General features: G+C 42.1%; 1 protein-coding gene across 1 annotated transcript; it reads left to right on the plus strand.

The window, feature by feature from the left end:
• The first annotated feature begins 1,192 nt into the window (after positions 1-1,192).
• Positions 1,193-16,784, plus strand: LOC133003433 (A disintegrin and metalloproteinase with thrombospondin motifs 8-like). The gene is made up of 9 exons (XM_061073169.1): positions 1,193-1,971; positions 3,996-4,235; positions 7,292-7,424; positions 7,588-7,755; positions 8,590-8,882; positions 12,464-12,650; positions 13,407-13,579; positions 13,957-14,132; positions 14,878-16,784. Exons 1-9 carry the CDS (start codon positions 1,231-1,233, stop codon positions 15,617-15,619), a joined length of 2,853 nt encoding a protein of 950 aa, XP_060929152.1. The 5' UTR covers positions 1,193-1,230; the 3' UTR covers positions 15,620-16,784.
• Positions 16,785-18,413: the final 1,629 nt, after the last annotated feature.

An 18,413-nucleotide genomic window follows, 5' to 3' on the forward strand; every position in this document is an offset into this window, starting at 1 on the left:
TTCTAAGCCACCACGTTAGTATGCTCATGCAGAGGACGAAGCCAAGAGGACAGATGTTAAATCCAGGCAAAGAGCGACACCTGGTGGCGTCCGAAATCCTGTGGAGCATCAGCGCGTCTGTGCGCGTGAACATGTGTGTTATGCTCTGGCGCCATCTGTTGGTTAATGAGGTACACTGCGTCCCACAGGTAAATGTTATCTTCCTTACAACACTGCCATTCCATTTCTTCTAGCACACGGTCTTCATAAAGGTAAATGAAATGTATCTAATGTCAAGATTTAGCCTTGAAAAATGATTGCTTAATTTACAAAAACATCACAGCTGCTTTACGATTTTTGGTTTAAAAAAAACAACACACTGGATTATTTTTTTTTAATGTTTGCAGTTTATTTGAGTAATTACTCGTTTCGTTAAAAAAAACCCCCCTCAAATCTACCATATGGGTAAATAGCACGTGGAGGAAAAACAGATGATCCCTGATCAATAACTTTCACCGAATCCATATCTTCCAAGAAGAATCACACAGGAGAAGACAACATTCTCCTTAGCTGCACTGATGATATGATACGTGTCTCAGGGTTCAAACGCACACTTTGTGCCAAGCGGTGTCTTTTCTATTGTGAGGGGATCAAGCAGACCGTCCAGTGTGTGTTTGTCTGTGTGTTTGTCTGTGTGTGTGTGTGTGTGTGTGTGTCTATGTGTGTCTGTGTATGCGTGTAACTCAGAAATAAGTTGAGTAGCGGACTTCCAGCTATGCACAGCCTGCTGGGTTAATAATAGGAGCGCGGTTGTCAGGCTGTTTCGGAAGGGGGGAGTGTCGACCTATTCTCATTGGATCCGTTTTGTCCGCGAGTTTCTCCCGAATTGCGAGTGGGAGGAGATTTTCCAGGATATCAAAAATAAACCCCCCCATGTCGAAGGAAGAACAGAAAGTATAAATACAACCGATGCGTGCAAACTGGAGCGGTGCTGCTGAGCGGTACAACAAGACTCACTGGCTTTGGGAACCAGACAGGACGACTCAGACTGACATTAAACAGCAGACATACTTTGACTGAGACTGACTTCTCAGCGCTGGGGGAATCACTTTTCATCTGGAGACAGCTCTGACTTTGATAAAATACAGTCTCGATTGGAGAAGGTGCGGCACCTCCCAGAGATAAAGGACATACATTGTAATCAGTTCTTTAATTTTTATACCACTTCTAAAAGCTATTTCTCTGTAGAAGATGTGTGACACTGTGCGTTTACTCTTTTTATCCGTGTGCGTAATGAACGCGGCGCTCTCCACTCCATTTGAATCAGAGGATGTTGTACCTGTTCGGATAAACGCAAGAACGAGCGGTCGCTTTTGGAAAAGAAGCGAGGATCAGCCGAGTTTTGTCCTCAGAGCCTTTGGCAAGGACTTGACTCTGAATCTTGTACCAGAAACCAGCTTTCTCGCTCCTTCCTTCACCATACAGCGAATCAGAGCCAGAGATGCTGGCCCTTTACGCAGCGCTTCAGGTGCCAAACCTGCGCTGCACCCAGACCTCCAGATGTTCTCGAGCCAGACAGAGGGCAGTGAAGGGCACCTGAGGGGCTGCTTCTACTCCGGGGACGTCGGTCAAGATCAACATTCGGTTGTGGCTGTCAGCTTGTGCTCCGGCATCTTCGGCTCCTTCATCACAGAGGGGAAAGAGTATTTAATTGAGCCCAAAGTTCTCGGGGGCCGAGGTCCAGGCTCGACCGAGCAGCTGCATGTCATCAAGAGGAGGACATTCGCCCAAGGCCACGGTGCTTCCCTGCGGTTTGATCACACGGCGGAGGACAGCCCAGCGGAGAAGCGCCACGGGGAAAATTTTACGCACGGCGACAGTGACGCACGGAGGGAACCTCGCAGGAGACGCTTTGTTTCCGCGCCACGGTTCATAGACACCCTGGTGGTGGCCGACTCAACCATGACCCACTTCTATGGAGATGAAATAAAGGTCAGACACGATTAACTCATTCTTTCCTGCACACACGGTTGATATAAATCTAAACAAACCCTATTTTAACTTGGTAATTTAGACTGTCCCATAAACAGACTCCTGCAGACGTCACTCGTTTTTTTTTCCATTTCTTTCCACATCTCGTCTGTCAGGTTCCGTAGCCTAGAAAATATAGTGGCAGTGATTTGTTTTTCATGTGCTGCTTCATAAAAACCATAAGGCAATAAGGGGGCTTGGGAGGAAATCGGTGAGCTCCCTGTTTTCTACAGGCTGAAAAAGGAGTCAGGCAACAGAAATGCAAGCAATGCTGCACTACATTCCTCAGGTCTTGGTCATGATTTGGCAGCATTCGTTAAATGGACCATTTCTGCTGCCTGTAATATAAAACTTCCAATATTTAAATGCATCAGAATTAATGGATTGAGTCTTCATATGAAAGATCGTGTGAAATCATCCCCCATAACTAATATCAGTCCTGGTTCCAATCAGTGCTAAACCAAAGGCATTTATTTATTTAAACAAAAAGTAGGACACTCTGTGATCTTGCCAACATCTGCAGCAGCCAAATTGTTGTCTGTTTGTACTTAAAAAGCTCGTCGGCTGCCAGACACAGCCTCACAACACACTAAGTCCCAGGCAACCAGGCACCAGGGTCAAGTGGACAAAAGTTAGGCTGAAAGATTTGGCTTATGTTGGCTTTTCATAGATCAGACCGGCCTGTTTTGATTTGCATTCATGTGACAATGATTTTCTCTGAGCAGGGGTGGTTTTAGAGATTTACAGGCCCCAGGAAATTACCATAACACAATGCTCTACGACAATCTTTTCATTGAAGAATATCATCCAAACTGAGAAATAGTGATTTCAGCAAGGCTGCTGGAAGACTGTAAAAAACACTCTGTGGCTCATTTACTCATGAGCGTCACAGAATTATCTGGAAACTACAAAGTGACTTAGAAAAAAAAATTGTATAAAATATAATTCCAGTTTTTCTGAAACCGTTTGAAGATTAACGATAGAATATAAGCGAGCGTGTTTTTGTCTTTTTGAAATGTTCTCATGCAACGATCTGACTTGTTTAGCCAGTAAGTTGTATGCCTCGGTGTGTGGAGTCCATTCTTAGCATGAGAACTTGTTAGCGTTACAAGCGTAAAATACCACCAAACTGCTGACTCTGTTTTTAGCTCCCCTCATGTTGTCAACTCTCCTTCTCGTAAAATGTAGGGGTCAGAAAGACAGGCATCTGACAGATCAGGCAGAAAACTCCTCTTCTCAGCAGCAGCAGAGACATAAGACACAAGCCCATGCTTTGAGGACCAATGACATGGCCTTTTGAGTAGCATTTCCATTTTAGGAGACACAGAAATCCCCCCACATTAGTAATGATGCACAGTTAATGAGTTGTTGTTTATTTCGGAAGCCAATCTTACTTGTGCTCTTGGTCCTTGACTAATATATGAATCAGCTGTTGTTGTGTTAACGTGTAATTCCCCCCCCCCCCCCTAATTACTGTGTTATCTGTGTTTTAGTTTAATAATTGTATTCTATGTTGGCTAGCATAGGTTAAGTCAGTGTTTTTCCAAAATAAAAGCGCTCTATACATGCATCTCAACCAAATTTCTTAAAAGACGTGATACACTGGCCATATTGCCTTGGCAGATAATGGAAAACATTGGCGCCCAAGAAATTGCAGCACATGAAAAAGTCAATGGTACGCTTTGAATAATTTACACATATGTCACCATCATTGAGTTTCTCCAACAGAGAGCACTTGCATGGTTTATTTAAACTTGATAGGTCCCTTTCAGCATATATCTTGGGCATAGTTCTTTGATGACTAATTACAATTTTTCGTAAAATATAACTTTAATATTTGCTTAGGTTTTATTCTACACAAGTATAGTTTAAATGCAAAAATACCTGCACTGCCTAATCTACAACCATTTGGCTTTTATCTGAAGGTCATTGTGCGTGGAAGTTGAATTAAATAATTATCCTGTCCTTTCTCTCCTTCTCCATAGCACTACATTCTGACCCTGATGTCCATGGCTGCCCAGCTGTACAAGCATCCTAGCATAAAGAACTCAGTTAACATCGTGGTGGTGAAGATGTTGATAGTGGAGGATGAAGAGGTCGGCCCGGAGGTCTCCAGCAATGGAGGTGTGGCCCTGAGGAATTTTTGCTCCTGGCAGCAACTCTTCAATCCACCAAGCCAAAGGCACCCAGAGCACTATGACACTGCCATCCTGTTCACCAGAGAGGTGAGGGACAAGCACAGACCTGGTCTAGCTTTACTAATTCGGCTGCAGAATATTTTTAAAACCTCTGACATAAAACCTAGCATCATCTGCATATAAATAAATATGCAATGTAAGAGTTTCAGCATAAAAGAAAGATCACCCAACTGGCTTTTTTCAAGCACTTTCATCATCCAGTCGTCGTCGGTGGGTGCTGTGCTTAGTTGTCATAGAAACTTAACGATTAAAACTGCAGGAACTGGGGACAAGCGACTGAATAAGCACAGGAAAACTGACATCTCAGCTGATTCTGAAAACTAGGCCAAAAACGATCATAGCATTTTACTGAGCATGGGTTGAAGGTAGTTGACCAGGAAAATGACAGGAGAAGAATGAACATTCACATCAAACCAAAGATGCCATCCTTGAACAAAGGCAAAACCCAATTCCAAATTCACGTTAATATTTTTCTTTGTCTGATGCAAAAGTGTGCATGAACAGGTGGGTAATGACAGTAAACATTTAGTTTACTGTCAAACTCAGAAGCTGTTTTTGGAGTTATTCCCCCAAATGGCATAAATATTTATAAGGAAGAAAAAAAACTTTGATAGCTCATGATAGTCTGGCTTCTCTGCAGAACATGGTTACGACTATAAAGTGCATGAAACAATGCATATAATGTTGTGAATGTTGTAAACTGTATTATTAGAATGGAAAGTCCACTCACCCATGTTAGTCTGGCATGCTTCCTTCTCCATTCAGAAAGCAATAACCCAGCAAAGATGAGTCATGGATTGAGCCCTTGTGGAACTCACAGTCTCAGGCCAGCTGCGGTACATACTGTGGTTTCAGAAGCAGCACACCCGACCACACACCAGTTTCTTGAACCCAGAGTTTTATACAGTAACACAGGTGCATTAAGATGGGCAGATGTTTATAATGTGGGGGGTCCCAGATCAAATTGAGCCCCATGCTTTGGACCGGTTGTTGCTCATAAAGCAACCCTAAAAAAGGCTTAAAAAAAATAGGCTAAAGCAAAGCCTTTATATTTACCTTTGGATTAACTAAGGATGGTGAAAACTGACTTACAGAGATGGAATAGCTGTAATGTTTTCCAAGGAGGGAGACCGTCAACAGAGTCCAAACAAATGGCTTAATGGAAGTTCCAACAGGAAATACGTCATCATTTCTTGAGTTTGAGTTGTGATCACTTTGTTCTGCTTTATTTGGCCGCCCTCTTTCATATGGTTTGTGCATGTTGACAAGGTGTTAGCAGACATTAGGCGAGTAACTTCTCTGTTATTAGGATTTGTAGGTAAATGTACCGGGTGCGGCTTGTTGTTTATGTGCCTTCTGAATGACGTTAGTATCCAAATCTATCCCTGGACCAGGAGAAATGATGAGTAGAACATATGGGCTTTTGCAGTCTTGTGTTGGATTTGTTGGGACAGCGTTCGGTCGGGGAAACCATCATTCACACAAGCCTGGTTTGTGTTTGTTTTTCCATTTGCGCGGAGATATGCTTTGAAATGCAGAGGACGGAAGGATCCTCGTGGATGAGCTGACTTTAGTGCTCCCACAAATCAGCCCGGACACTATGAAGCCACTTTCAATGGTCAAGGCTTGAGTGCGTGGCCAGGTTGGGGCTGGAAACATATGCGATACAGTCACAAGACGGGGCTGCTGCTCATACTGTCTGCTGTGAAACTCACAATCTACCCTCTGATGGAGGGAAAACATTTTCTCATGGGTTTTTGTGACCTTATACTTCAAGTATGTGTGCATGTCTGTCTACACAATGTGTAAATGCATACTACAGCTTATGCTTTGACCCATATAATACATCTAGTTGTGTGTCTGCAAACATGAGTGACAGATGCCTTTGTGGAACATGGTGTACGAACTCCTGGTGGGCTACGTTCAGCTGAAGCCATGAGTCCAGATGTATTTTAAATCACAGAGGGCTTTGCCTTGTGGTTTTTTTCGGGGTCCTGAGGCGAAGCCCTGGACGCGTCCGTCTCCATCCTCCACAGCCAGGCATGTTCTCAAAGGGGGAAAGGTTTCTAATCTACCCCACAGTTCATTATCCCACATCACAGCTCTGGACAGCTGCACGCTGCAGATATTTATTTGTTTTGTTTCGTGATGGAAACACTGAGCAACATGTTTTCGATTTGTGCCGTTAAAAACGGCCAAAACTGGACACAGTAAATAGATGGTGAAGGTTCGTCATCCTACGTGATTAATATAACAGTCCCCTAGCCCAAACACTTACTATATTTATTATATGACAGAATAATGTCTTTAGCTCTTTGACAGTCCACTTTTCCAGCTGTTTCTAAGCAGATGATCACGATGTTTCCATTAAACAGCATGAAGGCAATATTGGCTTTGTATTAAACATTGGATAAAGTCCTTTCTGAACAGAGATACTGTTACACATGGTTTGATCATCGGTTAATGGAATAATTTAAGTAAACACTACACTGACTATACAGGACAAAGACAGTAACCTGAATTGATTTAATTGAAGTAGTTAGACTTGATCCACTGAACAACAAACTTGCTTCCAAGACACGATTTTGGAAAATGGTATCCATTGTGGAAGGATGACAATATCTTAAAATATTCATAACTTGCAGTGACAAACCACTCATTACCACAGTAATGGCATATACCACAAAAATAGAGACACACAGCCAGCAATGTTTCAGTCTCTGCCTCATTGTGTTTTATATATTTTTTGACAAGATAATGAGATGTAATGAATAATTTAATAGTACAGTATAACACATTGTCTTTAATGCAAAATGTACATGTTACACTTTTGGCGACCACAATTGCTCAATTTTTTATGGACTTATTTTAGTTTTATTTGACATATGTGAGTAAACGGTGAAAAGGAAAAAGTGTTGGAGGAGATGAACAGGCCAGTACAGAAATAAGAGCAATGTCATAGAAAAATATAAATTAAGAGAACATTTAATAAATCAATAGGTATATATAATACATCTACAAAATATAATACATATTATTCATTTCCAAACAAAAAAGGTTTCAATATCTTCTCCATGTAACAGGACATCTGCGGACATAAGAGCTGCGACACGCTGGGTGTGGCTGATGTCGGGACGATGTGCGACCCCAAGAGAAGCTGCTCCGTTATAGAGGACAACGGCCTGCAGGCTGCCTTCACAGCTGCACATGAGCTTGGTAAGATCACATCTCTCATCAGAAGTGCTGGCTGGTGTATTTAACTTAAAAATAACAATTTGCAAAGCTTTAAAGTCATCTTCAATCATTGAAAGCCTCACGTTGAGCTGCCTGTGCCCCTACAAATGTCCCATTCTTGTTATAACTCCCTCTCCTGCTGCAGGTCATGTGTTGAGTATGCCCCACGATGACTCCAAGACCTGTGAGAGGCTGTTCGGAGATCTGGGAGGACATTACCTGATGGCTCCACTGTTGGTCAGCCTCAACAAGACCACACCCTGGTCTCCCTGCAGTGCCCTCTACGTCACGGAGTTCTTTGACAATGGACATGGTAGGAACTGTTTCATGTTGCCACCCCAGCATGTTCAAAAAAAATTACACCATGCGAAAATCGGGAACTGCTCCGCCCTGTAAAGACTCTTTGCCAACGTTGGCATCTGCCATGGCACTGCGGCACTGTTATTATAGCTGATTCAGAGATGATTAAACAATACTGTTCTTCCTCTCATGCGTTAACTATGGCCTTCCTGCTTAAACATGTCACTCCCTCCAAATTATGGGTTATAACTTATAGGGATGGTTTATCTCTTTCCACATCCTACTCCCCCCCTCTCTCTGTGTTTCCTTCCCTTCCCCCCCCCCCCCCTGTTGCTCCCTCTCCCCCACCTCGTGCTGTACATCTCGTAGTGTTTGTATCCTTGTTAGACCTATCAGTGAACCTTCTTTCCCACTGAGTCATACTATGGACTTCTTCCTGTTCTCCACCTCCCCAGCCAAAAGCAACAGCTGGTGTCAGAAAAAATATGCTCTTTATCAGTTGGAAAATGTCTCAGACGAAAACTCATGTGGCTGAGAATGTTCATTCCGAACTGTGGACGTCATCGCCAGCTCCACACAAAAGCTTATTGAATGTTATGAAGAACCATTAGGCGAATTGTGAATAAATTTAGAAAAGCTGTCAAATGTACAGTTTCACTCGGAGAGCAGCAGACCGTCTATAAAAGTGCACTTCATTAGTTAAATTGAAATGACTTGCCACGAATATTTCCCAACTGATGTCATGCCACACAGAAAGAGCAACAAATGTACCATTGTCAACTCCATGATCTCCATAAACCACTTAGTAATCAGTCTCATTCACTGTTGTTTTGTGTTGTGACCACAGGGGACTGCCTGCTGGACGTCCCAGAGAGCACCATGCCGTTACCCAGTCAGCTTCCAGGCACCAAGTACAGCCTGGACCAACAGTGTCAGCAGATCTTTGGAGAGGAGTTTATCCACTGCCCCAACACCTCAGACAGTGACGTGTGCAGCCAGCTTTGGTGTCAAGAGGACGGGACGGCGCAGTGCTCCACCAAGAACGGCAGCTTGCACTGGGCGGACGGCACCGGCTGTGGCCTAAATGGGACCTGTCTCCACGGCGCATGCATGTCCACCCATGAGGTGATGAAGCCACTGGTAAGACTGCTTCTTTAATCGGAAAAAAACAAATGTTTTCCTAGCCTGACGTTGTCATACTCATGATTCTAGTCAGAGTATGAGTCTGAGACCGCTCCATTGGGCTGTGATTATGGGGCGTGTTTCAACTGAACCAGGAAAAAAAATGCCTCTTCGCTCAATTGGATAGACCTACAACCAATCAGAGCAACGTAGTATGTGACGTATGTTAAATAAGCGACCATCTGGGCCAGCTGATAAATTAAACTTTTTCCGAATCCCATAGGAAGGACGGCAAAAACATCTTTTCGATCTACAAATGCCTTGATCGCGTTTCTCTGTTCCTCTTTCAAAATGAATGCGCTGTCGATGTCTCCTAAAACAGACTCAATGGCAGCAGCTACATATCTCAGCTCTCCAGCTGCAGGCATGTTTGTTGAAATTCAACCCAAGCGCTCTTTGATGACGTAGTTGATTACGTACCTGTTGATCATCTGTCCATCATCGTATAAAACCCTCCCTGACAATTTGATTGGTCCGAACAGCTTCTGTTCGGAGATAATTTCTCCCCAACGCAGCGACTCCAGACCAACTTTCCGACCGAAAATGTCGTGGGCGGGGCTAAGTTCGTCTGGCACCCAGGCTAATGTTTTCTATCAATTGGCCTGAAACTGAGATTATTCAACGCTTGAAGGAAACAAAATACCATGCTCATACTCAAAAATCAGAAGTTGAATTTGTTCTTTCTAAAATGTTTCTTCGCTCAACTTATACTATCGGTACTTGTGCTGCTACAGCTTAGGATGCTGACCAGGAGCTTATTGGGGCTATAGTGTTAGTTAATACTAACTAAATTGGTTGCGTGTGGAGGTGATGACTTTTCACTTATTGTGCTACCATGAGACTATCTTGTCGCATTCACAGTTATCCTGTAATGTTAAATGTGGACACAATGACCACTGTCTAAAAACTTACTTTTCCATGTTTTACCCCCCATACAACTAAATATTTTCATAAAGACTCATTTGAGTGACTGTGTGTGAATGACTACTGTGGCAATGTTGCAGTTCCCTTCCGCGGTTCCTTCACATTGCTTTAAAACTGCAGACCATGACCTCATTAACTGCCACAGCTTTCATCAGCTTCATTTTGAGCAATAGCAGACAACAGTTTTCAATAAAAACGGGTGACATGCAATAGAGCACGTAACTACACCAAGACACAGTCCCCTTAAATTCAATCAAGCTGCACCATATTTCACTGAAAACTAGGGACGATTATTTTGAAAATAAAGATCCAGGATCCACCCCCTGATCCAGATCTAGGCCAAAAGTTAATGGGTTTCATCCCTGACCGACAACACGTCTTAGCACCAAGTTCTGTGGTAAACCGTCTAGTTTTGTTTGAGCCAAACCATTATCAACAACAATCCTATCTTATCTTTGGCTCAGGGGCAGAGCGGTCGTCTTCCTACCAGCACGCCAGTGGTTCGATATATGCCTCCTCATTCCACATTCCTAGGTGTCCTTGGGCAAAATACTGAACCCCAAAAATTGCTGCTCATAGATTCGTTAAATGAATGTGTGTGTGTCAACGGGTGAAAAATACTGTAAATATCTTTGAAAGATCAGCGATGCAGCTATCTGATCTTATCTTGAACTTATGGGCTGTGCTGATGGGAGCATGCTGTTCCAAGCAGGTACCTGAGATCCCAAAATATAATCTTTTACGACCAGTTACAATAATAGAGTATGTGTTTAAACAATAAAGCAACAAAGACAAGATTTTTCGAACTGTATAAAGTTCTGTCATTCATTTTCTAAAGTAATCAATTGGGTGTGTTTGATCTACGCAACAACTTCGCTGAGTTGCAGTGCAGCAAACACTTTTTCGTCAGACCCTGCTCTGTGTTTGCCTCCTGCACTGGCACCCATACATGCTCCTTTCAAAGGAATGAGAGAGCCCTTGTTTTCTTCCATAGTCACATTCTTCTTCAGTATAAAATCCCTCTTTGTGTTTCTCCTGACAGTGTTTCCGTGTTGGAGCATGGCAGAGTGAGGTAACTCTGTACTGAAAGGGCAGTAACTCTGGAAAATACTCTTTGTTCTGTATTTTTACAAGAGTGTTGACTCTAAACACTGACGCAGTGTTCTAGTAGCCTGTATGATCAGGAGGAACGACTGCATCCACCAGCAAATGCTTCAGTGTTCACATGGGCACCTGACAAATGTTTTAAGACCAACCTGAGAGTGTGCTAAGAATGCAGACCTCACACTGCCATCTATAAGAGTGGCTGTCAGCTGTTGGAAACTTTTGTATACTTCTGACCACATTAACCTTAACAACATGTAACGTGATATCAGCACATGTTGTCCTGCGTGGACCTCATTTACACCTTGTTGCCTGCTGCATGCTGACATTGTGTTTTTTAGCTCCCACTTGCTCTCTGCTGAGAATTGCTCGTAGGTTTCCACGAGTCACTCCTTCGAAATGCACAGTTCATTCACTCAGAAATGGAGCAATAAGATGCGTAGCAATGAAACAACATCAGATTTCAAATATGGTAAGCCCGAGAGAGTTACATGTTCTGTCCGTCAGTGCTAACACACAGATTATTTTCTCAAATTAACTGTCAGTTAGCTGTTCGCACACATCAATATGTGGTTTAACCTGGAATTGCAAAAGATTTTGACTTCCTTTTCCGCTCTTGGCCTCTAAAGCAGCAGCTTAAGAAGCTGTGGTATGAGTTTGGTTGAAAGGGAACTTGACGTGCGATTGTTTTGTCAACTGTTATTTCTCAGTTCATGACTCAACTTTCAAGCTCAGCTTTTACGCCAGTACAGTCCTGAAGTGCCAGGAAAAATGAAAATGTTTACTTTCACAATAGATTGCACAAGTTCGAGTATAAACCTTTGCCTGATTCTGGACTTCATTCTGCTTTTTAATAAATCACTCAACAACAATTGGAAAAACACTTACTTAAAATGAATTAATAGAAAACTTTGTTGGGTACGTACAATCTTTTAGTTAGTGATACTTGATACTTTTTCAATGTGCAGCTGTGTGCATTTGAAATAGAAATACATGAATGAAAAGTTCAGGTTAAAAGTTCAGACTACAGAATGGTTGGAATTTAGGGAGTTTGAATCCAGCTGCGTCACAAAACGTTTTCCTTAAAGAACACTTTTACATATTAATGTTTCATTTTAGCTCAATTGCCTCATTCGTCTCTGTGTTATATAATCAAACATCTGTTTATGAACTGGGATCATAGCTGGTCCCAACTTATTTAACGTCTGCAGAGGACACCCTCAATTTAGCAACACACGTTCAGTTAAATACTGCAGCATGGCAGGTTCCAGTAGTGGTGAGTGACGCAAGTGGCAGGACCGTGGGTAGAGGCAGACAGCAGGCACGTGCCGAACTTCAACACAGATTTGGACCGGAGTTGTGGCACGCCAATTCACTGTGCGGCCTCAAACCCAGAAGCCCAGACTGTGGTTTGGACTGCGCCGCTGAGATTGCCTTTGGCACCCAGCTCTGACCAAATTCTCTGACAGCTCTTTTTTTCCCTCTCTTTTCTTGCTCGTGTTTTACCACAGGTGGTAGTGGACGGGGGCTGGAGCTTGTGGGGACCTTGGCAGCAGTGCTCCAGAACATGCGGAGGTGGAGTGGAGTTCTCCTACAGGGAGTGTGCTGACCCTGTGCCTCAGAACGGAGGGAAGTACTGCGAGGGACAGAGGGTTCAGTATCAGTCCTGCAACACACAGCCCTGTGTCAACAACGAGGGTGAGAATCAACAGTTTGAATCATCTAGTTCTTGAGGCTGCTGTGAGCTGTTAGTTTGATATAAACTTAGAAGTTCTTTGTACTTTTTTGAAAATATATGGCCATTTGAATGACATTTACTATTTTAAATATGAATACAAGATATGATTTCACCCTATTATTAGAGTGCCCTTCTGAAATTTGTATTAGATGTCCAAGATGTGCACGGTTTCACAAACAAAAATATATAACCAAACAAACTTTAGTAAGGAAAATCTACCAAAAATGCCCTATTAACATTTGGGGAAAAAGTAAACATAGAAACCTCAGAGAGCCACATGTGAGGGATCCCTCTCCCAGGACGGACAGAAATGCCATAGATGCCGCCTGTAACTGAACACATCAGCATAATTACAATATTTAGGACATTGATTAGAAGAAACAGTCTTTAACATATGGAAAGGTGCGTCAATGTAGTATCAAAGTATTCAATGATCCACCATCCCGATCTCTGATTTGCGATCTATCATAATGATCTACGAGCCATCATCTAGATCCCTGATGTGGAAGAATTGGAAAGAATCAATGCAGAAAATTTGAGTTATTATCACATTTTCACTTATATTAACTATATTTTGAAATGATTAACTTATTGGATTGTTGTGCTATTGTAGAGGTAAAGGTTAATCAATATAACTCTGTTCAGGGAATTTTTTGTTCTGGGTTATAAGAAAATGGTCCCACATCTGTTATATAGTATCTGTCTTTTACCAACAGGGAAGAGTTTCAGAGAGGAGCAGTGTGAGAAGTACAACAGCCACCATTACCTGGACTACAATGGAAACATGAAACAGTGGATACCAAAGTATGCTGGAGTTTCTCCCAGAGATAGATGCAAGCTATTCTGCCGGGCCAGAGGCAGCAGTGAATTTAAGGTGTTTGAATCCAAGGTACATTATATATTCACTCAATATCTCAGCTCATATGCAAAATTTGCTTACGCATCATGTTCATACTACAGCAACCAGATCCCAATTTTGACCAGAAGCTCCAAGTCAAAGTATTTCTTCAAATTCAATCTGAACGAGATGTTTACCTTATATTTGGATAATCACAACAAAGTCATAGTCTTTGTAAAGATGCCTTGTAAAGAGCATCTGTTACTCTTTTAAATGCAATTACCACTTCGGTGTGGAAGTTCCTCTTGATCTTGTAAACAGTCTTCATAGAGAGCTTTCAACTGCATGTCACGGTCAGATTCAACTGAAGTTGTATTCGACTGTTTACCTGCTTTAGAGCCATATCAACACCTGTTGTGTCAATACAGGTGATCGATGGCACGACCTGTGGTCCTGACACCACGTCGGTGTGTGTCCAAGGCCAGTGTGTGAAGGCAGGCTGCGACCAGGTGATTGGATCCAACAAGAGAGTGGATAAGTGCGGAGTGTGTGGAGGAAGTGGGCTCACCTGTAGGAAGATCACAGGCTCCTACAGCAAAGCAACGTAAGAAGTGTTCTGAATGTCAAGTGTATGTAGTTACATTTAAGTTCAAATCTAAATCCATTTACGTACGTCGGTTTTCTTGATTGTGGCACGCATATCTCAAGAGCCATTTACACTTGGAATGTGTTGTTAATAGCCCAGGGAAGTGCAGTGCAGAATTTGTTGTGCCTTCTGTCTGTGAACTGAGTTGAACATGTCTTTTTCTACATCATCGGATAAACCAAAGCCGTTGTCCCTGCTGGGTCAAACCGTTGTTCACAATTGCTGCTAGATCGTTTTGGTAAAAGATCAAATCTCTTTGCAGATAAACCGGGTCGGATGAACACAAATTTTTACAACTTCACTCTGCACCATAGGCCGCTCATAGAGAGCTCTGAATACGAGAAGTCAATGATAACAAGGAATAATTATGAAGTAGCTCATCCAAACCAGCAGCACATTCCTGAAAGGCAGGTTTAGAACAGGCTCTGCGCTAGTTCAAGGAAATACATAGATTAATTTCTGTACATTTCAGCTGCAGTGAAAATAAAAGACTGTGGTGAAAGATGTGGTGAAAGATAATTTAATCTTCAATCCGATCAGAGATTGTAGTATTGTCAACCCTCACTTGCTTATCAGGAGTTGCATCCATTTCCTATTCTCTTGGAAAAAAATTGTAAAAACTACTTTTACAAATGTTCAAGCCTCTTTATGCAAAAGAAACTTCATACATGGTCTAAATACAGTTCTTTCGTTTCTCTACCAGCTATGGATACAGTGACATAGTCACAATTCCCATTGGTGCCACTAATATCGACATCAAACAGCGGAGCAACAGAGGGATCAAACACGATGGGAGCTACCTGGCTATAAAGAGAGAGAGTGGTGGCTACATCCTCAATGGTAACTTCTCCGTATCCACTGTGGAGCAGGACATTCCTGTGCTGGGTGCTGTGCTGAAGTACAGTGGCTCCTCCACCACGCTGGAGAGGATCCAAAGCTTCAGGCAACTAAAGGAGGCTATCATCATCCAAATCCTAGCCACTGCAGGGGATGCCAACCCACCCAAGGTCAAGTATACCTTCTTCATCCCCAGAGATGTGACCTTCAATAAATCCAAGGAAAGGAAGGCTTCGTCACAATCATTGCATATGATCCATCCCTTCGGTGTGCCCGAATGGGCGCTGGGGGAGTGGTCTGAGTGCTCCAAGAGCTGCGGCTCCGGATGGTCCAGGAGGAACGTTGAGTGCAGAGACAACGCAGGCTTCTTCTCCAGCCAGTGTGACAAAGACCTGAAACCTGTGGACATCCGGCCGTGCGGGGATCTGCCATGTCCCATCTGGCAGTTGGGACCTTGGTCCACCTGTTCACGAACTTGTGGCCAGGGGGAGCGCCGCCGCAGTGTCTTCTGCACAGACTACACTGGGATGACTGCTGAGCCAGAGAAGTGTGACCCAAACAAAATCCCAGAGCCAGTCTCTGGAGAATGTCTCAACCAGGAGTGCTAATGAAAACAATGAACTTTCCTATTTTGGTCCAACTGCACTTACTAGTCATGGCTGAATTACTGGACAAGACATTTTGGGCACAGTAACTTCAAAGAGACACATAATACCATGAAGATACACAAAACAACCACATAAAACAGAATAATAGGAGATGCAAAATGACTATGAAGAGACGCAAAGAGAATACAAATCAAAAAAACGACACAGAGACAAACCAATGACTATAAAAGGACACAAATGACAACAAAGAGATACAACATGACAAAAAAACATTTCTGAGTCATTTTTTTGTGTTTCTGAGATTCTGACAGGTCTGGGTCCTAAACTCAGAGGAGTGTGGGGGGGCTTTTGAAGGCCTGTGCCCAAGGGCCCATTGTCTCATAATCTCTTCATGTTACTAACTGGTTGCATCTAGTCCCACCAAGGGAATATGCCTGTTTTTTTTATTTTTGTTTGCTGTTTTACATTTGAAAACCACTATTGAGATTTGAAACAATGGAAATCTACCTCATGTGATGTATATATACTAGATGAAGGTGCTGTGTGTGTTTGTGTGTGTGTGTGTGTATCCTGGAGAATGAGGATTTTTGTAGTCCTGCTTTAAACAGAAAATAACTTTATGACAATAAGGTTTGGTTAAATATGCGGTTTGTTCAAGTGTTGGTGAGTTAGGTGTCATTTAAAGTGGGGCTAGAGCAATGGCATGACACCTTCTGTTGAACACCCGCACAGTGTAAATATACCTCCTCTTTTCCTCTAAAGCACTCAATCCTCTATGAAGCTTTGATCAAGCCAATAACCTATTGTTGGGTTTGTCCATATGACTCAGGCCTTGTGATTCAAGGCTTGAGAGAATGCGCTCCAGTTTGATTCCTTACCTTTTCTGCATACATACCAAAATGTGATGTGATAGAAACCCCATGTTTTTATTCAGAAACTCAGCAATGTTTAACCATAGGGAAACCATTGATTGACACTTAATCTGACAATATGTTGGACTTATAGTTATATCCACATCAAAACAACCATGATGGACATATCCCCCCTGTCCTAAAGTTTGCCTTTCCCTAGGTGCATTATAATGCAGTAATATAATGCACAGGAACAGTGGTACAATCAGTTTGCAATGAAACTATTATATATTTTGGAGGTGTTATTACTAAGTTATTAGCATACTATCTTTTCGTGTATATGAAAAGTAACATTGATTTTATTATTTTTCAAACTTTTGTTAATGCATCTTGTGCAAACCCTCACAATTGTTTTTAGACTCTGGTATGTATATTTGATTTCTTCATTCCTGTTGATAATTTACAGTGTATTATAAAACAGATGAAGTATTAGGCCTTATATCCCTTCAGTGAAGGACCATACTATTTTATTATTACAGCAGCCTTTTTAAGCTATTTATTTTTGTAAAGTTTTTACCTTGGACATGTAATTAAAATGGCAAGTGCTGCTGTCTTTGAGAATTTTGTCATAAAAATTGTCAAATAAACACATTTATGTCAATATATCGTTGTCTTCGACTGATCCTTACCTGCCATGACAACCAAAAGAAAACATGATTTCAAATATCTACATCCAAAAACTCTTTTCTCAATTGTGCTCAAAAGCCTCAGTACTTGACGATTCTTGTGTCAGGTCTGGTGAGTACATAAATAATGGTGCCACTATCAGGGTATCAGGAAGAGCCATACTTCAAAATGACCAATAAATTCCATGCAAACATTTAGGTTTTCCACAGCACTCTGTTACGGGACACTAAAACCTGCCACTGAAGGCCAGACTAATGGAATTCGTTGGGGTGGGTCGACTGCTTTTAACAGCTGGGTGAGGCCGACTTCACTGCACGTTTTACAAAGTGAAACCCCTTAAGATGTGTTGTAAGAATCCTCCCACACTGGAACAGTTTCTCTGCCCAGACTTAGAGAGCGGTGCAAAAACAAAACTCAGTAGCTGCGGTTAGGGAGGAACCAACAGGCAACTACTTAATTTCCTATTTGTAATGCCAGTCTTATTCTATTCACATCTGTCTGAAGCCGGTACATGTGAAAAACATAATGCATTACAAATTCTACTATGACCATAATATCATTTACAGAATTTGGTTTGGGGTTATGGACAATGTAGGAGTATATTTATCACAGACTGATTCCATCAAACACACCCACACAGTACATCAAGCTTCACGGAAATGGAAACAATGGGTTGGATGTCTGACAATATGAAACATTAGAAAATACAAACGACTACTGCTATCTGCTGTTAAAGGTCTGTCCCCTACTACACCCCCTAACCCTAGCCCTAAATCCCACTGGAAGGAGACTATCAGTGGGAGTCTGCCATAGTTCATTCTGACTCATTCCTTCTTTGTCATGTTGACTGTTTCTTGCAGTGGTAGAAAGTAACTAAGTACATTTACTCTGCACAGTAAGTACAATTTTGAGGTATAGTAATTTACTTCATAATATAATTTTCATGCTATTTTATTCTGTTCTTTTATGACACTAAATTTATGTGACAGCTGTAGTTGGTTAATTTTAATGTGAAGATTTTACACTGTGGATTAAGAGGTAAGCTTTCAAAATACAGTTCATAACTTTTGGCTTCCAACAGTCTTACAAACAGCAGTGTGAAGTCAGAGTCACATTTCAGATGTCTGTAAGTTGTTAACAGCTCCAACAAATAATGATTTTTTCCTCTTAACTTGTCACATGGTTTCATTCCAATAAAAACTCAACATGATCTTATACGTCATGCACCAAAAATGAAAGATTAGAGTAGAAGTGCA

Source organism: Limanda limanda, chromosome 6 (assembly GCF_963576545.1).
Source record: "Limanda limanda chromosome 6, fLimLim1.1, whole genome shotgun sequence".
NCBI classification, from domain to species: Eukaryota; Metazoa; Chordata; class Actinopteri; order Pleuronectiformes; family Pleuronectidae; genus Limanda; species Limanda limanda.